Source organism: Rhinoraja longicauda, chromosome 30, assembly GCF_053455715.1.
Source record: "Rhinoraja longicauda isolate Sanriku21f chromosome 30, sRhiLon1.1, whole genome shotgun sequence".
In the NCBI taxonomy this organism is placed as follows: Eukaryota; Metazoa; Chordata; class Chondrichthyes; order Rajiformes; family Arhynchobatidae; genus Rhinoraja; species Rhinoraja longicauda.
In genome coordinates this window covers 3,152,724-3,180,348 of record NC_135982.1, presented here as the reverse complement: position 1 = coordinate 3,180,348, position 27,625 = coordinate 3,152,724, and the positions used below count along the sequence as shown (strand labels likewise).

Genomic DNA, 27,625 nt, shown 5'->3' with positions numbered 1-27,625 from the left:
AAGCTGTTGGTAATAACAAAAAGAATCAAAAATTAATAACTGTGGGGAGAGTGAGGTGGGGCTGGGACATTTGGAAGGTTGCATGGTGGGTTGTGGAGCAGTTATGATTTGGACCATTGCACAGCACAGGAACCAAACATGATGTCAAATTAACAAATCCCTTTGGCCTGCACGTGATCCATATTCCACTACTCTATCTGTATCCACGCACTTATCTAAAAGCCTCTATCGTATCTGCCTCCACCACCATTCCTGGCAGCATGTTCCAGGCACTTGTATAAAAATCTTGCCGTGCCCATTTCCTGTAAAGTTTCCACCTCTCACCTTAAAACTGTGGCCTCTAACCATATAACCATATAACCATATAACAACTACAGCATGGAAACAGGCCTGTCCGGCCCTACCAGTCCACGCCAACCATTCTCCCTGACCTAGTCTCATCTACCTGCACTCAGACCATAACCCTCCAATCCTCTCCTATCCATATACCTATCCAATTTACTCTTAAATAATAAAATCGAGCCAGCCTCCACCACTTCCACCGGAAGCCCATTCCATACAGCCACCACCCTCTGAGTAAAGAAGTTCCCCCTCATGTTACCCCTAAACCTTTGTCCCTCAATTCTGAAGCTATGTCCCCTTGTTGGAATCTTCCCCACTCTCAAAGGGAAAAGCCTACCCACGTCAACTCTGTCCGTCCCTCTCAAAATTTTAAAAACCTCTATCAAGTCCCCCCTCAACCTTCTACGCTCCAAAGAATAAAGACCCAACCTGTTCAACCTCTCTCTGTAGCCTAAGTGCTGAAACCCAGGCAACATTCTAGTAAATCTCCTCTGTACCCTCTCCATTTTGTCGACATCCTTCCTATAATTTGGCGACCAGAACTGCACACCATACTCCAGATTCGGCCTCACCAATGCCCTGTACAATTTTAACATTACATCCCAACTTCTATATCATCATATCATATCATATCATATATCTACAGCCGGAAACAGGCCTTTTCGGCCCTCCAAGTCCGTGCCGCCCAGTGATCCCCGTACATTAACACTATCCTACACCCACTAGGGACAATTTTTACATTTACCCAGCCAATTAACCTACATACCTGTACGTCTTTGGAGTGTGGGAGGAAACCGAAGATCTCGGAGAAAACCCACGCAGGTCACGGGGAGAACGTACAAACTCCTTACAGTGCAGCACCCGTAGTCAGGATCGAACCTGTGTCTCCGGCGCTGCATTCGCTGTAAAGCAGCAACTCTACCGCTGCGCTACCGTGCCGCCTATACTCGATGCTCTGATTTATAAAGGCAAGCATACTAAACGCCTTCTTCACCACCCTATCCACATGAGATTCCACCTTCAGGGAACAATGCACAGTTATTCCCAGATCCCTCTGTTCCACTGCATTCCTCAATTCCCTACCATTTACCCTGTACGTCCTATTTTGATTTGTCCTACCAAAATGCAGCACCTCACACTTATCAGCATTAAACTCCATCTGCCATCTTTCAGCCCACCCTTCCAAAAGGCCCAAGTCTCTCTGTAGACTTTGAAAATCTACCTCACTATCAACTACTCCACCTATCTTAGTATCATCTGCATATTTACTAATCCAATTTGCCACACCATCATCCAGATCATTAATGTATATGACAAACAACAGTTTTGTATTGGGAGTTAAGGTGCTGGAAGTTCTTGGTGGGGAATAGGCAAGTCTACCGGTACATTGACCAAAGATTCCAGAGGGCGAGAGTGTGATGTGGAATTTGAGAAGCACAAGGTTGATGGGGGGATGTGGAGCTGGGATGATAGGGTTTCTGAGATGAGATTATAAAATGAGTTTTGAATAAAGGCAGTGATTTAAAAGGCAATTCACTGTGTGAAGGAGAGGCATTAAAAGTCAGAAATAGAGTGTAGCCACATGCATGTTGGAGGAACAACACCTCATATTTCGCTCGGGCAGCCTACAACCCAGTGGTATGAAAGTTGATTGCTCTAATTTCAAGTAACCCCTGTACACCTGCCTCCCCCATCCTAGTCATCCTACTAGTTCCACTCTTCACATCCCTGTATCCCATCGTCATCACCTCTTCCCCAGCCAACAATGGGCCATTGTGGGCTCCACCCTTCCTTGGTCATCTGTTGCCGGCCCTGCTTTGTTCAGGCCTTTTCTTACCTCCAGTTCTCTCCCCCATACTTTCAGTTCGAAGAAGGGTCCCGACCCAAAATGTCACCCATCCTTTTTCTCCGGAGATGCAGCCTGGCCCGCTGAGTTACTCCAACACTTTGAGTCTGCCTTCAGAAGTAGGTTTGTTCAATTACATTAACACTAAACTACTATGTTTATACCAAAAATGTGAAGGTTTGGCTCAAAGAGTAGATTGGTATTATTTGATGATCAGGACAGCAACCTTTCATAGCAATTGATCGTTAGGCTAGTGACACTTCCTGTGCATCCTCACCACCCATTCTACTTGTGCTCCAATTTTCAGGGACTTTGTACTTGTATCCAAAGGTTTCCCTCTTCAGCAACATTCCTGTGGGCCCTGCCATTCACTGTGCATGTCCTCACGTGGGTTAACTTAATCAATGGCATCACTTCCCATTTGTCCAAATTAAATGCATTCTTGCCCATTTTCCCACTTGATCTATATCCTATTGTAACCTTATCCAACCTTTAACACTGTCCACTATACTTCCAATAATGGGGTCATATGCATACTTACTAACCATGCCAACTGAACTCGCATCCAAATCATTAATATACATGACAAACCATGAGGCAGCAATCCCAATGGCCACCAATCTGAAAAACAATCCTCCACTCACACCCTCTACCTCTAAACACCAAGCTAATGTTGTATCCCAACTTGCCAGCTCAGCCTGGATTCCATGTGTTCTCACATTCTTAATAGCCTACAATGCGAGACCATGTCAGAGGCCTTGCTAAAGTCCCTACCCTGATCCCTCCCCTGAACTCACCAGCTTCCAAGTCATTCTTCATGGTAAATACAGATGAGCAGCATTCATTTACAACCTCGACCATTTCTTAGCGTTGCACACATAATCACCACACTGATCCTAAAGAGGACTTACTCTCTTCCTCGAAGCCCTTTCATTCTTAATATAGTTAGAGTACTCCGATCTCATAGTTCAACCTATAACCTTCTTAGTCAGAGGTGAAAATCCTCATCTGAGCCATGGCTAATATCCAAAAGAAATCGAGTGACTCCATATATAAGTATGTATATGGTCTGAAAAAGGGATTCAACCTGATATGTCACCTAGTCAACTATTTAGACATACAGGTTTGTAGGTTAATTGGCTTGGTATAAATGTAAATTGTCGGCACGGACTTGGTGGACCAAAGGTCCTGTTTCTGCGCTATATCGCTAAACTAAACTATTCCTTGCCTCCAGAGATGCTGCCTGACCCATTGAGTTACTCCAGCATTTTGTGTCTATACTCACCATGGGAATGGTTTATTGAAATAAAACATATGATAAGTAGTTGAACTTACTGTCATTAATACAGGATTTATACAGTTGTTTGGCTTTCTTAAAAGCATCACGGTCTCCATCATCCGGTCTCTCCAAGACACCTAGAATGTGAAAGAAGTAAAATTAGAGCCAAATTAAACACAACTGTTCAAACAAACAATCTATTCAGCTGCAAGAAAATGACCTTATGACACGGGCTCATATTCCAGCCCTACATCTGTGCATTTCACAAATTGCTTTTAACTGTAGTAATTGGTAATGAATTGCATTCTGCTGCAGTTAATGTGATAGAATAAGTGAAAGCTCACAAGTTGAGATTCGCATAGTAAGCCCTGTCTGTGCGATTGAAACATTTGTGTTAATTTGTGATGATTTTCATGCAGAATTACACGCTGCTGCTGCAGGCTCTGACGCCTGGGTTTGGCACTGGATCTCTGCTTGTGCTCATCAGAATGAGAAGATCTGAAGAAATGCATGGAAACTATTTACTGGATATATTTACACACAAGGAAACATACAGTGTAGTTCAATAAGGAACATCTTTGTGTAGTATTATGCATCGATATAAAATGGAAAAATTGGAGTGTAATTTGTCTATTATCCACTGGAATAAACTGACAGGTTTGGAGCAGCCTGTTGGCACACGAACCTGTAAACAGAGAGTAGGAGAAGGCAAGATTACAATGGGATGAGAATCTAATCCTGTCAGTTTGCCACTGGGTAGGGTCAGTTGAAAAAGCTGCACTCTTGGCCATTACTCCCCTTGCCAAGCATCGTCTAATATTTCAAGTTAGTAAGTGGGAGCGTGCAGCAGCAGAGTCAACACCTGTGTCCTTGTGACACAAGAGACTGCAGATGCTGAAGTCTGGTGCAAAAGCAGCTGGAAGAATTCAACAGGTCAGGCAGCATCTGTGGAAGGTCATGGACCGTTGAATTTTCTGGTCCAGATGAAGGGTATCGGCCTTTAATGTCAACTGTCTATTTCCCTCCACAGATGTTGCCTGACCCGCCGAGTTCTTCCAGCTGTTTGTTTTCTCACACCTGTATTCATGCCTGGTTTGAATATGGATTTTTAATTAGACCATAAGGTTCAAGAATAGGTTCTTCACTGCAACCATCAGGCTCTTGAACTCCACACAATACTAATCTCAACTATGAACTATGGACAATCTTTGGTTGTATTGAGGACTTTGGGCTTTTTTGCACTAATATTAGGATTATTAATTATTTTATACATTTTGGTTTGTTATTTATTATCTGTGTGTATTGCATTTACAGGCCTGTTGTGCTGCTGTAAGTTAGAATATTTCATTGTTATGTTGTTGGTACATATGACATTTAAACATTCTTGACTTAAATACAACCATGGTTGATTCCGTCCTTTACCTTTGAGGATGACTTCCAGCTCATCTCTCAGAATATCAAATATACTGTATCTGCCGCTGGTTTCAGGTATGATGTGCCTGTTCAGCCACCCCCCACAAGCATACTTGTAAAAATCGTTACATGGTGAAGCAGATGAATCCATATTCTGGATTAGCCTTGCAGCTTAAAAACAAAAATAAACTATTACACACTATACATAAAACTAGGACTCTTGGGTCCTCGGTTTGACATCCCTTTTAATTTAGTTTAGTTAATTATTGTCACATGTAGTGAGGTACAGTGAAAAGCTTTTGTTTTGTTCAGGAAAATCCTAAAAGATTCTATAAATATACGAAGAATGAAAGGGTAGCAAAAAGCAATATTAAGGGCAAAAAGAGCAGGTCACCGCTAGGATCAGTGATGATCAAGTTGGAGGGGATGCAAAATAAGATTCACAAGGATGTTGCCTGGATTGGAGGGTGTAAGTTATCAGGACAGATTGGATTAGCTTGGTCTGTTTCCCCAAAGCAAAGTAACCTGAACAATGCTAGGATAAAGGTATCTAATATTAAGAGAGCACAGATCGGGTGTCTTCGTCCCATGGTAGGGTCTAAAACTAAAGAGCAAGGTTTGAGGTGAGAGGGGGAAATTTAAAGGGGATCTAAGGGGTACATTTTTCACACAAAGAGAGGCTCGTATACAGAACAAGCTGGGAGAGGAGGAGGCGGGGACAGGAGGGCTGGACTGACATATGTTGAAAGAATGGGTCGACTGGGCTTGTATTCACTGGAATTTAGAAGGACGAGAGGGGATCTTATAGAAACAACATCATGACAGAACATGACATGAATAAGGAGGGCATGGAAGAATACAGAATCAATACAGGAAAATAGGATCAATATAGATAAGCACCATGTGTAGGAAAGAACTGCAGATGCTGGTTTAAATCGAAGATAGGCACAAAATGCTGGAGTAACTCAGTGGGACAGGCAGCATCTTTGGAGAGAAGGAATAGGTGACTTTTTGGGTCGAGACTGAAGAAGGGTCACCCATTTCTTCTCTCCAGAGATGCTGCCTGTCCCGCTGAGTTACTTCAGCATTTTGTGTCTACCTTAGGCACAGTGCGCTGAAGGGTCTGTTTCATAGAAACATAGAAAATAGCTGCAGGATGAGGCCATTTGGCCCTTCAAGCCAGCACCGCCATTCATTGTGATCATGGCTGATCATCTACAATCGGTAACCTGTGCCTGCCTTCTTCCCATATCGCTTGATTCCACTAGCCCCTAGAGCTCTAACTAACTCTCTTTTAAATTCAACCAGTCAATTGGCTTCCACTGCTTTCTGTGGCAGAGAATTCCACAAATTCACAACTCTCTGGGTGAAAAAGTTTCTTCTCACCTCAGTTTTAAATGGCCTTCCCTTTATTCTTAGACTGTGTCCCCTGGTTCTGGACTCCCTCAACATTGGGAACATTTTTTCTGCATCTAGCTTGTCCAGTCCTTTTATAATTTTATACGTCTCTATAAGATCCCCTCTCATCCTTCTAAACTCCAGTGAATGCAAGCCCAGTCTTTCCAATCTTTCCTCATATGACAGTCCCTCCAGCCTAGGGATTAACCTCGTGAACCCACGCTGCTCTGCTTCAATAGCAAGGACGTCTTTCCTCAAATTAGGAGACCAAAACTGCACACAATACTCCAGATGTGGTCTCACCAGGGCCCTATACAACTGCAGAAGGACTTCTTTGCTCCTGTACTCAAATCCTCTCGTTATGAAGGCCAACATGCCATTAGCTTTCTTCACTGTACCTGCACGCTTACTTTCAGTGGCTGGTGTACAAGGACAGCAAGGTCTCGTTGCACTTCCCCTTTACCTAATCTGACACCATTGAGATAATAATCCGCCTTCTTATTTATGCCGCCAAAGTGGATAACCTTTCTATGCTGTACATCTCTATGACTGCAAAGGTGAGGTCTATTACACCAACCAGCTAGTTTTTGTTTTAAACACACAGCCAGAATTGCATTCAATGTTACGACGAGTTGGAGACTCAATAGTGAAATTGTTACGTGGTGTGCTACAGGCCAGCTCTCAGCCCCACAATGTGCTGACAGCCAGCGTACTGGCAATGCCTGGCATTCAACAGAGACTCTCAGAAGAAGTTCCAAGAAACTCTTCAGGTACATAGTTCCTTGAATGAGGTGTAACAGGTAAGGCTTTCAGCACATCGGCCTTCATCAGTCAGAGCATTAAGTATAGAAGTTGGGAGGTCATGTTGCAGTTGAATAAGATGATGGTGAGGCCACATTTAGAGTATTGTGTCCAGTTTTGGGCACCATATTATAGGAAAGGTGTTATTAAATTGGAAAGGGTGCAAAGAGATTTACAAGGAAATTGGCAGGACTGGAGGTCCTAAGCTGTAGAGAAAGGTTGAGCAAGCTAGGACCCCATTTCTTGGAGCACAGGAGGATGAGCGGTGGTCTTGCAGAGGTTTACAAAATCATGAGAGGAATAGATCGTGTTTTTGTCCAGAGCAGAGGAATTGAGAACCAGAATACATGGGATTAAGGTGAGGAGGGAAAGATTTCATAGGAACCGGAGGGGTAACTTTTTTTGCACAAAGGGTGGTGGATGTATGGAACAAGCTGCCAGCTGAAGTAGTTGAGGCAGGAACTATCGCAATGTTTAAGAAACATTTAGACAGGTACATGAATAGGATAGGTTTAAAGGGATATGGGCTAAACACAGGCAGGTGGGATGGGACTTGTTGGTCGGTGCGGGCAGGTTGAGCTGAAGGACCTGTTTCCATGCTGAATGACTCTAAGAGGATTGGACCATAATGCAAAGTATAGAAATGGCAGCGTTATTCGAAAAGGATGGGGGGGGGATGAATTGAATTTGTTTTTCAAAGAGCTGGCTCAGTCATAGAGGGGCAGATAGTTCCAGTTTTCTTGTATATGATTCTCAGAGATATCAGTTATAATTAAGTACGGATGTCATGGGTTATGGGGAGAAGGCAGGAGAATGCGGTTGAAAGGAAAAGATAGATCAGCCATGATTGAATGGCGGGATAGACTTGATGAGTTGAATGGCCTAATTCTGCTACAGGAACTTATGAACTTATGAACCGCTATTATCTTCTATCTCTCCCTCTTAATCCCATGCTCCTGCCTTCTCCCCATAACCCCTGACCCCCGTACTAATCAAGAGTCTATCTATCACTGCCTCGGCCGTGGGACACCATTCTGCTTTAGTTAAACATTTTGTTCAAGATGGCCGCGCCGTTGTGTTTGGCTGCCTGCCACTCTATGTTGTTTCTTTTTTTTTTTTCCTAATCAGATGTGCAGCACTTTGGTCAACGTGGGTTGTTTTTAAATGTGCTATACAAATAAAATTGACTTGACTTGACTTAAAAAAATATCCATTGACTTGGCTTCTATGGCAATGATAGATCAGCCATGGTTGAATAGCAGAGTAGACTTGAATGGCCTAATTCAGCTTCTGGAACATATGAACTTGTGAACTGCCGTTACCATTTCCCTGAATATTTTCCTCAAATCATTAAGCTTAGTGGAAAGCTGAATTGTGGTCTCAGATCATATTTTGTGGTTTACCTTTCCATTAATTATTGATCGCAAGGAAATGAATCCATTATTATCAATGAATAATTTCCACTGAATAGAATTTGAATTCACAAGTACATAAGTGACAGGAGCAGATTTAGGCCATTCGGCCCATCAAGTCTACTCCACCATTCAATCATGGCTGATCTATCTCTTCCTCCTAACCCCATTCTCCTGCCTTCTCCCCATAACTGATGACACCCATACCAATCAAGAATCTATCTATCTCTGTCTTTCAGGACATGTTCTACCGGCGGTGCCTGCGGAAGGCACGCAGCAACATCAAGGACCACAGCCACCCAGCACGCAGGCTGTTCTCCTTGTTACCGTCAGGCAGACGATACAGGAGTATGGCAGCACGTACCACCAGACTTAAGAACAGTTTCTACCATCAGGCCATCAGGCTTCTGAACTCATAAACACATTTCACATCATATATGTTGATTATTTTTAATATTGTCTTTTTACCTTACTAATGTCATTTTTTAAATCTTATTTATCCTTAGAATATTACTGCTGTGGTGACCCGTTGTCTTGTCAAATACATTTCATTGTACCATTGACCCTGTGCCAACCTACATATGACAAATAAATTTATTATCATTATTATTATTAAATTTATTATTAAAAATATCCATTGACTTGGCCTCCACAGCCTTCTGTGGCAATGAATGTCACAGATCTGCCACCCTCTGACTAAAGAAATTCCTCCTCATCAGCTTCCTAAAGGAACGTCCTTTAATTCTGAGGCTGTGCCCTCTGGTCCTGGACTCTCCCACTAGTGGAAACATCCTCCCCACATCCAATCCGTCCAGGCCTTTCACTATTCGGTACGTAATATGGATGACGTTACTACAAAATATTCTTTCGATGTTGAAGGTTTGGGAGCCACACTTACCAGCTGCCACACAGCCCGTGGTCATGCACACTTTGTCGGTGCCGCTGGGGAACTGCTTGTCTGGGGACAGAGAGAGGAATAACAGTCAAACATCTGTAGCATCCATTCTGTTTGAAAAGCAAAATGCACAGAGAAAGACACAATGTCAGACCACACTCCATGCAGCACCTCCACTGCACTCTCCTCTGCCCTCCAAGGCACAACAGATATTTGAAGGACAGCGAGAACATTTTATCTTCTGTTTCACATTTCTCAAAGCCATGGCAGCATGGTGGCACAGCGGTAGAGTCGCTGTCTAACAGCGCCAGAGACCCGGGTTCAATCCTGACTGCAGGTGCTGTCTGTGTGGCGTTTGTGCGTTCTCCCTGTGACTGTGTGGGTTTTCTCTGGGTGCTCTGGTTTCCTCCCACACTCCAAACTTGTACAGGATTGTAGTCTCATTGGCTAGCTAAAATTGCAAATTGTTCCTAATGTGTGTGGGATAGTGCTAGTGTGCAGAGATCGCTGGTCGGTGCAGATTCAGTGGGCCGAAGGATCAGTTTCCGTGGTGTATCTCTAAACTAAACTAAACAAATCCTCCATATCAGTCATTAATTTCACTTTATTTGTCAGCATTACTCTAGTGAAATTAGTTGTCATGCTTGCACAAGAGGGATTATTTTTCCAAAGTACTTTATTAGCTGTGAAAAGCATTGAGATAATCTTAGGAAGTGACGCTCCAAGTTTCCTTTTATTTTATCAACATTAATCTGAACACTATTCCTCTGAACTTCCTGTAGTTACCTCTTCTGAGTACTATAAGCAGCAGTGTATATGTTTTACCTCATCCTAAGCATTGTATGAATTCCTATTCCAGCATTTTCAAAGCTTTGGGTGTTCTAGTTCATCAGTCACTGAAAGTAAGCATGCAGGTACAGCAGGCAGTTTTAGAAAGCCAATGGAATGTTGGCCTTCATAATGTTGGCCTTCATAACAAGAGGAGTTGAGTATAGGAGCCAAGAAGCCCTTCTGCAGTTGTACAGGGCCCTAGTGAGACCACACCTGGAGTACTGTGTGCAGTTTTGGTCTCTAAATTTGAGGAAGGACATTCTTGCTATTGAGAGAGTTGTGAAGCTGTGGAACTGTCTGCCTCAGAAGGCTAATTCCCTGGATGCTTTCGAGAGAGTTAGATAGAGCTCTTAAGGATAGCGGAGTCAAGGGATATGGGGAGAAGGCAGGAACGGGGTACTGATTGTGGATGATCAGCCATGATCATGGTCAATGGTGGTGCTTGCGCAAAGGGCTCAATGACCTACTCCTGCTCCTATTGTCTATTGTCTTTAGATTTTATTTAATCTTCTGCAGCCTTCTACAATTCCCAAACCCATCCCGGTTTCCAAGTCATTAAAACCAAACTGCCCAATAGAAAACTAACATAACACTACTTTCTCTTGCAAGTAAGTCGGCAAAATTGTGCAACCCATTTAATTTGCTTTTCTTTTAGCAGATGGACATTAATCTTGCCCATTAATGGCACATTTATCCAAGAATTCTTCCCACATTTTTTAACCTTACATATACTGCTTAACTATAAGCCTAGACCCACGACTAGGTCTTTGTACAAAAATCAATCAGAACCATTTTTTTATTTAAATTATTTTACCTACTCCTTATCAATTATATTTTAACCTCATTAGATGTGCAAGTTATTTTTTTTAAACTTATTTCTGGCAATATATTAAGTCCGTCTAATATCAAAAGTTCTCTGATTTTTGAAACAATTATCTCATGAGACATGGGTATCACTGGCAGTGCCAATATTCTACAATGTCTCACCCACTGCAATCCTAGACTGAAGCTACGCCCACAGTTACATTCGGTCAGGAGTTCTGAGATTTTAAACTCAGTGATGAAGAATGAATCGCCACATTTCCAAGTTGGGTTGGACACAATATGCTAGAGTAACTCAACGGGCCAGGCAGCACCTCTGGAGAAAAAGAACAGGTGACATTTCGGGTCGGAGCCCATCTTCAGTCTGCCCCGACCTGACCCAAAACGGCACCTATTCATTTTATCCAGAGATGCTGCCTGAGGTTTAGAGGGATATGGGCCAAATGCAGGCAGGTGGGAGTAGTGTAGATAGGACGTTGGACGGTGAGGGCAAGTTGAGCTGAAGGGCCTGTTTCCACACCACAAGACTCTATGGATCTATGATCCGCTGATTTACTCCAGAACTTTGAGTCTTTCCAAGTCGGGATGTTCTGGTGGCTCTGCTGGGTGGAGGAAGACAATTTATCATGTGATCACTACGAAGGATTCTGGATAATGAACAGCACAGGTTTGTCTCAGATTTCCTAATTGAAGCACTGTCCCCAGCTGATTGTGAGATGTGGTACGTGTTCTCCTGTCCTGTCTGAGTACAGTGCCTCCACTGATTCCAGGTAGACCATCTCTGTTATTTATATGGCAGTTTGGCACAACCAAGTGGGTTTCTCAGCTGCTGTAGAGGGCAGCTAAGTCTTAACCACACTGCTGTGCGTCTGGGCCCACTGACCAGTGTCCACAGCCTTCCTTTCCTTCAGGATGTTTGTGAACCCGATGCTATTTCTCCCGAGTGTTTCAGGATCATCAGGGTCACCCTAACTGATGCCAGTTTAATTCCACGTTACTTAATTGCATGAGTTAAAATATCCAAGCTGCAGTGCCAGGTGTTCTGGCCCTGAATTGCTGGGTTTTGTAAATAATCTCCTGTGTGGATGTTCCCCACGTTCAAATGCTGCCCACAGAATTTATATCAACACTTGTCTCAAAATATTTCCAGAATTTGAGAAGAAAATTGCTGCAACATTTCTCCCTCTCCTGGTCGGCATGCTGTAGATAGTCACTCATGTTTGGTGTCAATTATTCTGATACAAATTAGGGCGGTACGGTGGTGCAGCGGTAGAGTTACTGCCTTACAATGAATGCAGCGCCGGAGACACAGGTTCGATCCTGACTACGGGTGCTGTCTGTACGGAGTTTGTACGTTCTCCCCGTAGGTTTTCTCTGAGATCTTCCGTTTTCTCCCACACCCCAAAGACGTGTAGGTTTGTAGGTTAATTGGGTTGGTAAATGTAAACATTGTCCCTAGTGTGCGTAGCATAGTGTTAATGTGTGTGGATTTATGGTTGGCATGGACCCGGTGGGCCAAAGGGCCTGTTTCTGCGCTGTATCTCTAAACTAAACTTACTTTTGACACGCTGAATGCAGCCGATCTCAAGACCTGGCGGGTCATGGCTTCAGGGGTAGCCCGCCGAGCTGGTCCTCCGTGGCTGAAGGGAAGACCCGACAGATCACAGCCTGCAGGAGGAAGCCACTGAGCCGGTCTCCCGCTCGTTGGACCAGGCGGACCACTGGCCTGGGAGGGGGAAGCTGCCGTGCTGGACCTTGCTCATCCCCCGAAGACCAGAGAATGGAGCTGGTGACGATGGACATGACGGGCGAGGAGCGAGGCCAGGAGGAGAGAAGAGGAACCGGAGTACCGCGCCCTCGAGGTCGGCTGTGGGAGGCTCTCACCCCCCGTGGAACAAAGGTAGACGGGCGAGGAGAGGGACGTGGCGTCGATGGAAGGCGACGGCTGTAGGCCTGGAGCAGCCTGGGACTTGTCTGGAACAGGCACTGACCATAAGAACTAGAGCGTGGACTTTGAAGCGTGGGCTCACTTGCTAATTGAGGATTGGGGGTATGGCAATACTCTATTGGACTGTTTGTATGAAAAATAATTCCACTGTGTTATCATTTCACCCACGTGACAATAAAAGCACCATTGGGCATTGACATTAGGCAAGGCAGATGAGGGACCTATTAACTGTTTATCATGAGTTTGATGAGGAATACTGTTGCCAAGAAGACCAGGAGAACAGTTTGTGAAAGCATTATCTATAGACATTAAAAATGTATTGCATGTCGTCCAAAGGACGGAGACCAAACTATTCTATTAGAAAAGTTTATGCTAGGATCTTCATCCTCTACCTGTCCCCCCTTGGTCAATTAATCCGCCGTCATGGTCTCAACTTCCACTGCTTCGCCGATGATATCCAGCTCCTCATCTCCACCAAGTCAATCTCCTCCACCACACACTCTACACTGACAAACTGCATTACTGAAATAAAATCTTGGCTTCAATCAAACTTCCTCAAACTCAATTGCAACAAATCTGAAATCATCATCATTGGTCCAAAAATGCTCACCAAATCCACCCAAAACTTCATCCTCAACATTGATGGTCTCCCAGTATCCACCTCACCTCACATCCGGAATCTTGGAATCATCCTTGATCAAACCCTCTCCTTCGACAAACACATCAAACACATCACAAAGACAGCCTTCTTCCACCTCAAAAACATTGCCCGTCTCCGTCCATCCCTCTCCTCCACAGCTGCAGAAACCCTCATCCACGCCTTCATCACCTCCCGTCTGGACTACTGCAACAGCCTCCTCTATGGCGCACCCTCAAAAATCATCAATAAACTTCAATACATTCAAAACTCCGCTGCCCGTCTATTCACACACACCTCGATCCGTGACCATATCACCCCCGTCCTTTATAAACTCCACTGGCTCCCCATCCCCCAGAGAATCCAGTACAAAATCCTCCTCATAACCTACAAAGCCCTCCATAACCTGGCCCCATCCTACCTGACCGACCTCCTCCACAGGCACACTCCCACCTGCACCCTCCGCTCTGCCGCTGCCAATCTCCTATCCCCCCACATCCGGACTAAACTCAGATCCTGGGGGGACAGGGCTTTCTCCATCGCTGCTCCCACCCTATGGAACTCACTACCCCAAACCGTTAGAGACTCCCCCACACTCACCACATTCAAAACATCGCTGAAGTCTCACCTGTTCAGTACTGCCTTCAACCACTGAAGGTCACCTCACCTACTGTCTCCTTTCTCTGTTCATTTATTTATTTACTTATTTATCTATTTATTAATTTCCCTATGTTCTCAAAATCTCTGTAAAGCGTCTTTGAGTATATGAAAAGCGCTATATAAATAAAATGTATTATTATTATTATTATTAGGATAATAAAACTGTCACAAAAACTATAGTATGAGACATGATTGATGATATGATTAATTGTTTTCACAAATGCATGATATGCTGCCCCAACAGATACATGAGAGAAAAAATATCTAATGTGTCATTACTCATGGTGACACCAAAGTTAATGAAGCGTGAAACAGTTTTCTCTGCGCTTCGTGGCATTGTGACCTCCAATATATCAATGATAGAAACAGTCATCAGAACCATACTAGTTTAGTTTAGTTTAGTTTAGTTTAGTTTAGTTTAGAGATACAGCACGGAAACAGGCCCTTCGGCCCACCGGCCAGCGATCCCTGCACATTAACACTATCCAACACACGCTGGGGACAATTTACATTTATGCCAAGCCAATTAACCTTTGTAGTCTTTGGAGTGTGTGAGGAAACCAAAGATCTCGGAGAAAACGTACAAACTGTTTTCGAAACCGGATATCTGCCGCTGTATTGGCTGTAAGGCAGCAACTCTACCGCTGCACCACCCTACCCCTAATGCCCTGCTGTACTACTTTTCTTTTTGAGGGACTCGGCGGGTCAGGTAGCATGTCTGGAAAATGTGGATACGCCACATTTTGGGTTGGGACTCTTCTTCAGGCTGATTGCAGTGGGAGGGAAAAAGCTGGAAGAGAAGTGGGGAGGGGGAGAACAAAATTAGGCAAGTGGATACTGGTGAGAGGGCTTTTGATTGGCAAATGGTAGACAAAGATCAGAGATGGGAAGACTAAAGTGTGAGATAAGATCATAAGTGAAAGGAGCAGAATTAGGCCATTTGGCCCATCAAGTCTACTCCGCCAATCAATCATGGCTGATCTATCTCTCCCTCCTAACCCCATTCCCCTGCCTTCTCCCCATAACCTCTGATAACCGTACTAATCAAGAATCTATCTATCCCTATAAGGAGAGGAGGTGAAAAACGGGAAGCCAGGGGAAGGGATATAGGTGGAAGACCACTGGGGATGGATGGTGGGAAAACTTGGAGTGTATCCACATGGGCACAGTGAAAAGAGGGGCAAGTAAAACAGATGGGGTGTCATAGGTGGGTTCATACCATCGAGTCATAAGCTACCCAAGTAGAATATCAGATGCTATTCTTCCAGTTTGTGTCTGGCCTCACTGTAGCAGTGAATGAAGCCCAGGACAGAAAGGTCGGTATGGGGATGGAAAATGGAGATGAAATGGTTTGCACCCAGGAGATCCACCAGGCCTTGGCGGTCAGAGTTCCCTGGGTCATTCCCCTCCAACGTCCGCATCCAACATATCATTCTCCAACATTTCCGTCATCTCCAATGTGATTCCACCATCAGTCACATCCTCCCATCCCCACCCCTTTCCACGTTCCGTAGACACTGCCCCTCTCAGCTCCTTGGTTCTCTCATCCCTTCCCATCCAAGCCTCCCCTTCCCCAGGTACGTTCTCCTGCAACCATAGGAGATGCAACACCTGTCCCAGTACCTTCTCCCTCGACTCTGTCCAGGGACCTAGACAGCTCAACCAGATTCAAGTGCACCTCCCCTAACCTCACATATTACGTTCAATGTTCTCGATGTGGCCTCCTTTACATCAGCGAATCCAAGCACGGACTCGCCGACCATTTTGCCGCACACTGGCACTCAGTCCGCCAAGACCTGCTGGATCTCCCGGCTGCCAACCATTTTAACTCCTCTTCCCATTCCCACACTGACCTTTCTGATCTGGGCCTCCTCCATTGCCAGTGTGAGGCCACACATAAACAAGAGGCACATCACCACATATTCCGCTTGAGTAGTTACACTTTTCACACCTCTCATTATCTCACAACCTTTTGTTTTCTTCCCATCTCAAGCCTTTGTCCACCCATCTGCCAGTCAACTCTCCCTCACCTACTGGATATCCACCTATCACTTGCCAGCCTTTGTCCCTTCCCCTCCTCTCTTCCAGCTTTCTCCCACCGACTACAATCAGTCCGAAAAAGGGCCTTGACCCAAAAGGTCACCAATCCCTGCTCTCTCGTGATGCTGCCTGACCCGCTGAGTTACTCCAGCACTCTGTTCGACTGAAGATTCTAGCATCTACAATTGCTTGTATTTGCTTCTGTTTTAAGCGCATTAATACTGATGGTGAGGTCAGCTCAAGTGGTGGCAAATGAGTGTGAATATTTGTAGTAGAGCCATGAGCTGTCTCTCCGGACAGCTTCCATGCATCACCCGACTCATGACTAATGATAAACTGGACATTCACCCCAATGGTCTTGCTGTGTGGGAACAGGGAGCTGCATTATTCTCCGGACTAGCTAGGCAGCATGCACTTCACGAGGAAACTTGAAAGAGGAAGTCTTTGAAGTTAAAAGATGAGAGAATAGTGCATTCATTTTCCTTCTTTTGAACTTCTGGAGACATTTTGAACTAAATATTGATTATCTGCACTCCTGAGGGTTCTTTATAAACATAAACAACCACTGTGGTTATTCAGGATATGAGAGTGTAATTTATTGTAGACATACAGCACAGAAGCACGGTCTCTGGACTGCCGCACCCATATCAGTCTGAAGAAGGGTCTCGACCCGAAACGTCACCCATTCCTTCTCTCCTGAGATGCTGCCTGACCTGCTGAGTTACTCCAGCATTTTGTGAATAAATACCTTCAAGGATTCATCTACCCTGTTCCCATTTTGTGATACCTGACCCATTGTCACGAATGTTCTGGTGGTTCAAGTGTGCGTATAGATGGTTTATAAACATTGGGTGAGTCTCTACCTCAGGCAGAGTGCTCTAGGGACCAACCACGCTCCGGTGGAATCGAAATTGTTTCTTAGATTCCCTCTAAATCTCCTGCCCTTTACCTGAAGTCTGTGCCCTCTGGTTTTGGACACCTCTTGAGGGAATCTATTGAGGAAACGCTGCATTACTGGTGGGACAATGCTTTGTGTAAAATCATCGTGGAGTAAAGGTCAAGAGTGGAAGAGAGAAGATGAATACAGGAGGAATGAGGAATAAAATAATGATCATTTCATGCAGATAAAAATGACAAGTGGATAAACCTACTCACTCTGCTTTTGAAATTTCCACACACACAATTTAGACACTGTCCTTTAACTACACTGAGTTAGTTCATTGGACACGGCAAAGGCAATGGGTCGAAAAACAGACATTCTGGCTGCTGTGTTGTAGCTGGTGTTCTCCCAGTCTCTCCACAAACCAAACCACTCCACTTCAGCTACGATGTTGGCATGTTCTCAACAATATGGAGGCGGTGTGGGGTGGGTGCGGAGAGAGTGGGGGAGAGACAGAATCAATGTTCTAGGTTATTGGCCCTTCATAAGAACCGTAAAAATGAGGATACAAGTCACTTGGGAGCAGTTTCCTGGAACATAATGCACCCTCTTCCTTCGCCCCCTCCACAATGTTGCTGACATTTCAGTTTCAATCCATTTCTTTGTTTTTTTTCCATCTCTAACTGGTGGTATTTGGGAGAGGCAGAGAGCCACAGCTCTCATTGTAACCAACTGCAGCAGGAATGAGACTTGCCTCTCCAACCTGCCCTCATCAGGCAATCCCTCCTTACAGTGCCAGAGACCCGGGTTCAATCCTAACTACCGGTGCTGCTTGAACAGAGTCTGTACGTTCTTCCTGTAACCACGTGGATTTCCTCTGGGTGCTCCAGTTTCCTCCCACACTCCAAAGACGTAAAGGTTTGTAGGTTAATTTGCTGCAGTAAAATTATAAATGGTTCCTAGTGTGTAGGATAGTACTAGTGTGGATTGCTTGTCAGTGTGGACTTGGTGTGCTGAAAGGCCTGTTTCTGTGTTGTACCTCTAAGTCTAAATCAACAATGATCTACTAAATGGACCATCTATTTTGGTCGGCACCGAATGACAGGAGTTCCCTCCATCCTCTCCACCCCTCACTCTGTCTGCAACTGAAAACACACTTGTTTCCTCACTTTTCCAAACCTGGTGAAAGATCATTGGTCAGAAATGTCAACTCTGTTTCTCTCTTCATTTTTCAAAGTTATAAATATTTATGATATTTTCATAAGGCAGGTAGGTTGACAAATATTAACTTAGAGAATCCCTTTGACTAAATGTGGTGATCTCACAATCTGAATACACTGCTTCTGCATATCCCTGTGGCAGGTATAATGGATATTGGAACAAAAACATTTTCTACAACCAGTGCAGTGGCTCTAAGCATCTGTTTAATCCATGATTCCATGCGGTAACTATGAATGCTAATCCCTTCGCAATGATCCCCATTTTGTAATGAAATATTAAAGAAAGCCAGTGGGATCACTAGCAGACACTCTTGGCACTCATTTGCCCACTTACTTTGAAATGTCCTCAGCATCTCAATCAACCAGCCCAGAGGTTGCTCCAGTACTTGTGCACACCTTGATCAACCTGCTTGCTCATATATAATTTTTCAAGCACACACCATAGCACAGTGACACCTGTACACTCTTCATCAAAAATCAACCCTCCCTGGCCTCTCGCAAGCTGTGACAAGATAATAGAGAGGTGGGCATCACAGAGAGTGATCGTGCATAAATTACATCTGTACTCTGGTCAACTGCGAAGCAATTAATCACGTTTACTTAATATTCAGGTGGTGGATGCACTCTCTGTATGCCTTCATGCGCTGGATTGACTACATGAAGGAGCTGAAAATCAACAAACACTTTATATTAATTAAGCGTGTTTAACACAAATTAAACAAAATACACACTCGCATCATGTCTTACACTTATCCTACCCCATGGTTAAACAGTCACAGCGCCACAAATATCAACCTCACATAAAACTGGGATGCAATAAAATATTCCAAAGGATATAGCTGTAAGATTAAAGGTTTGTTGACTAAGTTGCCAAACTTACACTGTCACAATCTCACAGGTGCAAATGTATATTTCATTTGCAAAACAGAGAGGAAAAAAAGAGTCAGTTCTAATCTACAATAAAATAATGCGAATAATACAAAATGATCTGATAATGACGATAGACACCGGGTGCTGGAGTAACTCAATAGGTCGGGCAGCATTTCTGGAGAAAAAGGATAGGTGAGGTTTCAGGTCGGGACCCTTCTTCAGATCTGAAATGTCACCCATTCCTTTTCTCCAGAGATGTTGTCTGACCTGCTGAGTTACTCCAGCACTTTGCGTCTATGCTTGGTATAAACCAGCATCTGCTGTTCCTTGTTTCCACATCAATGATCTGATAATAGGTCATCAACCCAAAATGTTAACTGTTTCCTATGCCACAGATACTGGCTGACCTGCTGAAGATTCCGAGCATTTTTTTACTTTTAATTTAAAATACCTGCTACAATCCTCTATTAAAATAGAAGAAATAGGGCCGACTGATTTTTAATCAACCTGTGGCTCTCTCTCTTAATCCAGTTGATACTTCCTTCTTCTTGCCCCAGTTCCCACTGCTATTCTTCATCCTATTACCCTCCCAGCTCACTTATGCAGAAGGGTAATAGGATGAAGGTCACTCTCACCCAAACCTGGTCTCCTCTGCCGGCTCATCCGTCTTTTCCCAACTATATCCCAAGTCATGTTAGCAATAGATTTCAGGGATCTGAAATTTTAAACAAAAGTGCTTTAAAATTTTGGAGAACCATCAGATAAGGTCAAGGGGGTGTGTAGTGTGTTGTAATGCCAATCACTTCATGTGTGCTTCCTCGTTGCACTTTACACAAATGCTACAGAACTAAACATCACAAGTATATACAGAGGAGGAAGGAAAAGATATTCCTACAACTGAAAAAGATGTTGTCATCAGGTCATCAGGCTATAAGTGATAGGAGCAGAATAAGGCCATTTGGCCCATCAAGTCTACTCCACCATTCAATCATGCCTGATCTATCTCTCCCTCCTATCCCCATTCTCCTGCCTTCTCTCCATAACCCCTGACACCTGTACTAATCAAGAATATATCTATCTCTGCTTTAGAAATATCCATTGACTTGGCCTCCACAGCCTTCTGTGGTAAAGAATTCCACAAATTCACCTCCCTCTGACTAAAGAAAATTTGCTTCTCATTTATTTCCTAAAGGAATATTCTTTCATTCTGAGGCTTAGACTCTCCCACAAGTGGGAGAACATCCTCTCCACATTCACTCTATCCAAGCCTTTCATTATTCGGTACATTTCAATGATGTCCCCCCTCATTCTTCTAAACTCCAGCATGTACAGGCCCAGTGCTGTCAAACACTCATCATAAGTTAACCCACCCATTCCTGGGATCATTATTGTAAACCTCCTCTGGATCCTCTCCAGGGCCAGCACATCCTTTTTCAGATATGGTGTCCAAAGTTGTTCACAATACTCCGAATGTGGCCTGACTAGCACCTTATAGAGCCTCAGCATTAAATACCTGTTTCTGTATTCTGGCCCTTTTTGAAATAAATGCCAGCATCGTGTTTGCCTTTTTTACTCCAATTCGCCTTGCGAGTTAATTTTTGGGGAATCCTGCACCAGCATTCCCAAGTCCCTCTGCACCTCCGATTTTTGGATTCTCTCCCCATTTAGAAAATAGTCTATGCCTTTATTCCTACTACTAAAATGCATGACTCCACACTTTACTACACTATGTTCCATCTGCCACTTCTCTGCCCACTCTCCTGACCTGTCCAAGTCCTTCTCCAGAGTCCCTGTAATGTGTGCTTACCACCACAGATAGCAACAATCAACACATTTGCAATCTTTATCACACTATGAACATTTATAAAAACTAACCTTTGCGTTGTTAATTATAAGTAACAAGATACATTTGTGATGAATCTGGATGTTATTTTTGTTGTCGTTTCTCTCCATCTTTCATGTGTTATATTGGGATCCATCGACAAAGTTGTGAACTACCTCCCCCAATACTTGGTTAGTACAGATGTGGGGAGAAGGCAGGAGAATGGGATTGAGAGGGAGAGATAGATCAGCCATGATTGAATGGCGGAGTAGACTTGATTGGCCAAATGACCTAATTCTGCTCCTATAACTTATGAACCTATGAACTTATTACGCCTTGGTCAAATGGTCTCTCTTCATCTATGATAGATTGGCGGGCCTCCTCTACACGGCCGCTGACTGGCAGCTGCACGTCGATCTGGGCAAACAGCTGAAATGTCCACAACACATCACAGCAATATCACTCCGGTCAGACATGATCATCACCTCCGGAGTGACAAAACAGCTGATCATTCTGGAGCTGACAGTGCCCTGGGAAGAGCGTATGGAAGAAGCAAATGAGAGGAAATGGCAAAGTACCAGGGGCTGGTGGAGATGTGCCGGCACAGAGGCTGGAAGACACGCTATGAACCCATAGAGGTGGGCTGCAGAGGCTTTGCAGGACGCTCACTCTGCAAAGTCCTCAACCAGTTGGGCATTACGGGGCTGGCAAAGAAGAGGGCCATTCAATCAAGCGAAGCCGCAGAGAAAGCCACCAGATGGCTTTGGATTAAGAGGGCTGATCCGTGGGCAGTTGCTGCTGGGACGCAAGTCGGGGCCTGATAAACCCCGGCTGGGTCGCCTGGGCGAGGGTGTCTGATGTTGTGAGACCCGAAACACCCGATGACCCCAGGTCACATCACTGAGGATGCGTCCCAGTGCACCCAGAAGATGTATCTTGCACATCGACAAACCCGTGTTTTCGTAGTGCCGACACCACTCTCACTCATGTACCTCCGACATGTACCTTCTGGCCAAAGTCCAAGCTGATGTAAGAAGTGAAGGCCATTTGGCTCTCATATCTGTTTGGCCATTCAATGAGATCATGGAGGAACTTGTATCGCTTCACTATTTACCAGCCTTGCCCCAAATCCCCTTACCCAACAAAGATATATCAACCTCTGTGAAGCTCTCACATCTGATTCCAAATGCAGGAACATCCATTATTTGCTGCCAAGCTGATATTGTCAAATACCTGGTCTGGCATCGTCCAGATCCATCAGCAGCACAACATTCACATGCAAAAATGTGCCAGGCATGAACAAGTTCCATGCACTTTAGTAAAATGCTTGCTACATTTTTTTTACAGCATACCAAACATATAACATATAACATATAACAACTACAGCATGGAAACAGGCCTGTCCGGCCCTACCAGTCCACGCCGACCATTCTCCCTGACCTAGTCTCATCTACCTGCACTCAGACCATAACCCTCCAATCCCCTCCTATCCATATACCTATCCAATTTACTCTTAAATAATAAAATCGAGCCAGCCTCCACCACTTCCACCGGAAGTCCATTCCATACAGCCACAACCCTCTGAGTAAAGAAGTTCCCCCTCATGTTACCCCTAAACCTTTGTCCCTCAATTCTGAAGCTATGTCCCCTTGTTGGAATCTTCCCCACTCTCAAAGGGAAAAGCCTACCCACGTCAACTCTGTCCGTCCCTCTCAAAATTTTAAAAACCTCTATCAAGTCCCCCCTCAACCTTCTACGCTCCAAAGAATAAAGACCCAACCTGTTCAACCTCTCTCTGTAGCCTAAGTGCTGAAACCCAGGCAACATTCTAGTAAATCTCCTCTGTACCCTCTCCATTTTGTCGACATCCTTCCTATAATTTGGCGACCAGAACTGCACACCATAATCCAGATTCGGCCTCACCAATGCCCTGTACAATTTCAACATTACATCCCAACTTCTATACTCGATGCTCTGATTTATAAAGGCAAGCATACCAAACGCCTTCTTCACCACCCTATCCACATGAGATTCCACCTTCAGGGAACAATGCACAGTTATTCCCAGATCCCTCTGTTCCACTGCATTCCTCAATTCCCTACCATTTACCCTGTACGTCCTATTTTGATTTGTCCTACCAAAATGCAGCACCTCACACTTATCAGCATTAAACTCCATCTGCCATCTTTCAGCCCACCCTTCCAAAAGGCCCAAGTCTCTCTGTAGACTTTGAAAATCTACCTCACTATCAACTACTCCACCTATCTTAGTATCATCTGCATATTTACTAATCCAATTTGCCACACCATCATCCAGATCATTAATGTAAATGACAAACAACAGTGGACCCAACACAGATCCTTGGGGCACTCCACTAGACACTGGCCTCCAACCTGACATACAATTGTCAACCGTTACCGTCTGGTATCTCCCATTCAGCCATTGTTGAATCCATCTTGCAACCTCACTATTAATACCCAACGATTTAACCTTCTTAATCAACCTTCCATGTGGAACCTTGTCAAATGCCTTACTGAAGTCCACATAGACAACATCCACAGCCTTGCCCTTATCAATTTCCCTGGTAACCTCTTCAAAAAATTCAAGAAGATTAGTCAAACATGACCTTCCAGGCACAAATCCATGTTGACTGTTTCTAATCAGGCCTTGATTATCCAAATAATTATATATATTGTCCCTAAGTATCTTTTCCATTAATTTTCCCACCACAGACGTCAAACTAATAGGTCTATAATTGCTAGGTTTACTTTTAGAACCTTTTTTAAACAACGGCACAACATGCGCAATGCGCCAATCTTCCGGCACCATCCCTGTTTCTAATGACGTTTGAAATATTTCCGTCATAGCCCCTGCTATTTCTGCACTAACTTCCCTCAATGTCCTAGGGAATATCCTATCAGGACCTGGAGACTTATCCACTTTTATATTCTTCAAAAGTGTCCGTACCTCCTCTTCTTTAATCCTCCTAATTTCCATCACTACTCTACTTGTTTCGCTTACCTCACATAATTCAATATCCTTCTCCTCGGTAAATACCGAAGAAAAGAAATTGTTTAATATCTCCCCCATTTCTTCCGGCTCAGCACATAGCTGTCCACTCTGACTCTCTAATGGACCAATTTTATCCCTCACTATCCTTTTGCTATTGACATATCTGTAGAACCCCTTGGGGTTTACTTTTACATTACTTGCCAAAGCAGCCTCATATCTTTTTTTCGCTTTTCTAATTTCCTTCTTAAGATTCCTTTTACATTCTTTATATTCCTCAAGAACCTCATTTACTCCCTGCCGCTTATATTTATTGTATATCTCCCTCTTTTTCCGAACCAAGTGTCCAATTTCCCTGGAAAACCACGGCTCTTTCAAATTATTATTCTTTCCTTTCCACCGAACAGGGACATAAAGACTCTGTACTCTCAAAATTTCACCTTTAAATATCCTCCATTTCTCTATTATATCCTTTTCATAAAACAACAATTTCCATTTCACTCCTTTTAAATCCTTTCTCATCTCCTCAAAATTAGCCTTTCTCCAATCCAAAATCTCAACCCTTGGTCCAGATTTGACCTTCTCCATAATGATATTGAAACTAATGGCATTATGATCACTAGACCCAAAGTGCTCCTCAACACATACCTCCGTCACCTGACCCATCTCATTTCCTAACAGGAGGTCCAACACTGCCCCTTCTCTGGTAGGCACCTCTACGTATTGCTGCAAAAAACTATCCTGCACACATTTTACAAACTCCAAACCATCCAGCCCTTTAACAGAATGTGATTCCCAGTCTATATACGGAAAATTGAAATCACCCACAATCACCACTCTGTGCTTACTACTAATATCTGCTATCTCCTTACATATTTGCTCTTCCAATTCTCGTTCCCTATTTGGCGGTCTATAATACACCCCTATAAGTGTTGCTAAACCTTTCTCATTTCTGAGTTCCACCCAAACAGCCTCCTTAATCGAGCCTTCTAGTCTGTCCTGCCAAAGCACTGCTGTGATATCCTCCCTGACAAGCAATGCAACACCCCCACCTCTTGCCCCTCCGATTCTATCACATCTGAAACAATGAAATCCTAGAATATTTAATTGCCAATCGCAACCCTCCTGCAACCATGTTTCACTGATCGCCACAACATCATACTTCCAGATGTCAATCCAGGCTCTAAGCTCATCCACCTTTCTTACAATGCTCCTAGCATTAAAATATACACATTTAAGGGACCCATCATTTCTTATTCTCAGTTTATTTCTTTTCCCTTCTTTCTCTCCTACATATTGGGTCTGAGTGTTTCCCTTTTCTGCCTCCTGCCTCACACACTGCCTATTAGCTATCTGTGTTTGAGTCCCTCCCCCCAACCGTACTAGTTTAAAGTCTCCGCAGTTATTTTAGCAAATCTCCCCGCCAGGATATTGGTTCCCCTCGGGTTCAGATGCAACCCGTCCTTTTTGTACAGGTCATACTTCCCCCAGAAGAGGTCCCAATGATCCAGAAACTTGAAACCCTGCTCCCTGCACCAGTTCCTCAGCCACGTATTTATCCTCCACCTCACTCCATTCCTATTCTCACTATCGCGTGGCACAGGCAGTAAGCCTGAGATTATTACTTTGGAAGTCCTTTTTTTTAACTCTCTTCCTAGCCCCCTGAATTCTCCTTTCAGGACCCCTTCCCTTATCCTACCTATATTGTTGGTACCTATATGTACCACGACCTCTGGCTCCTCTCCCTCCCCTTTCAGGATATCCTGGACACGCTCAGACACATCCCGGACACCGGCACCAGGGAGGCAAACCACCATCCGGGTCTCCCGACTGCGTCCACAGAAACGCCTATCTGACCCCCTCACTATAGAGTCCCCTATTACTACTGCTCTCCTCTTCCTTTCCCTACCCTTCTGAGCAACAGGGCCGGACTCCTTGCCAGAGGCCCGGGCACCGTCGCTGCCCCCAGGTAGGCTGTCCCCCCCAACAGTACTTAAACAGGAGTACTTATTTCCAAGGGGTACAGCCACCGGGGTACTCCCTAGTCCCTGCCTCTGTTCCTTGCCCCCCCTAACAGTGACCCACTTGTCTACCTCCCGTGGTCTAGGAGTGACCACCTCCCTGTAACTCCTATCTATAACCTCCTCACTCTCCCTGATCAGACGGAGGTCATCAATCTGCCGCTCCAGGTTCCTAATACGGTCCCTTAGGAGCCCCATCTCGTCACACCTGGCGCAGATGTGGATGTCTGGAAGACTATCAGACTCCCAGATTCCCCACATCTGACACCCAGAACAAAAAACTGCCCTGGCAGTCATACTCTCCAAACAAAGCCCCGCGCTCGGTTACTAAACCTACCGCCCGGCCGCTACTCCAACCGCTCCAACCGCCCACCCAAAAGAACTGAGTGATCTCCTGGGAGAGGTGAAAAACCGGATAAAAAACCCAGGCCAATTTGGGAAAAAATCCGGGAAATTCCTCTCCGACCCCAAGCTAGGCGATCGAAACTAGTCCGGGAGATCACACAGGTCTTACTCCTTACAATCCCCACACAATCCCCACACAATCCCCACACACCACTTCCCAAGCAACACAGCTTGGTGCTGCTTGCTGCTGCTTGCTACTGCTGCTGCTTGCTGCTTGCTACTGCTGCTTGCTGCTGCTGCTACTGCTGATTGCTGCTGCTGCTACTGCTGATTGCTGCTATGCTACTGGAAACATACAACACATTAAAGGAATAACAGTTTGATGAAGCCATTGCAAGTAAATAATATAAAAGGCCCACTCTACTTACTGGAAATGCCAACCAGACGTTGGGGGGCCTCTTTATGAAACACTTAATGGAACAAATGCCTACTTTCTGACAACATTGTGGCCACGGTTGGCCCTTGAGTACATGGATACCAGGAATTGCTATTTAAAAATAGATTAGGCTGTAAACCTACGGGATAAACAAACACGAATGAACTCTCCTTGTTTCATCACTGCAGGGAGAATAATGGAATAGGTAAAAAGCAAGGTTAACTCCAAGCCATTTTAACTCTTTAAATACCAGGCTGCTTTGAAAGTTGCAGGAGGGGTATTGCTCACAGTCAACAACATCTCCCAATGTTAGTGTTTGTCTATATGCCCTAATTGTGATGTTATTCATTCAAATCCAACATTCAAATCCTATGCTCACTCTCTCTCTCCCCCCCCCCCTCTCCCCCTCCCCACTCTCTCTCTCCCCCCCCTCTCTCCCCCTCCCCCACTCTCTCTCTTCCCCCCTCTCTCTATATCCTGCTCTCCCTCTCCCTCTCCCTCTCCCTCTTCCTCTCCCTCTCTCTCCTCTCTCTCCTCTCTCTCCCCTCTCCCTCTCTCTCCCTCTCCCTCTCTCTCCACCTCTCCTCCTCTCCACCTCTCCACCTCTCCTCCTCTCCTCCTCTCCACCTCTCCACCTCTCCTCCTCTCCACCTCTCCTCCTCCTCTCCACCTCTCCTCCTCCTCTCTCTCTCTCTCTC

At 44.6% G+C, this 27,625-nt stretch overlaps 1 protein-coding gene across 3 annotated transcripts in view; it reads right to left on the bottom strand.

Moving 5' to 3' along the window:
• Positions 1 to 27,625, bottom strand: part of mmel1 (membrane metallo-endopeptidase-like 1) — a 142,325-nt gene that overhangs the window by 78,535 nt on the left and 36,165 nt on the right. For all 3 annotated transcript variants that reach the window (XM_078425052.1, XM_078425051.1, XM_078425053.1), the window contains 3 exons: positions 9,390 to 9,449; positions 4,890 to 5,051; positions 3,524 to 3,604 (listed from right to left, as the gene is read on the bottom strand). In XM_078425052.1, the coding sequence (XP_078281178.1) occupies positions 3,524 to 3,604; positions 4,890 to 5,051; positions 9,390 to 9,449 (303 nt within the window). The remainder of the gene's footprint in view (positions 1 to 3,523; positions 3,605 to 4,889; positions 5,052 to 9,389; positions 9,450 to 27,625) is intronic.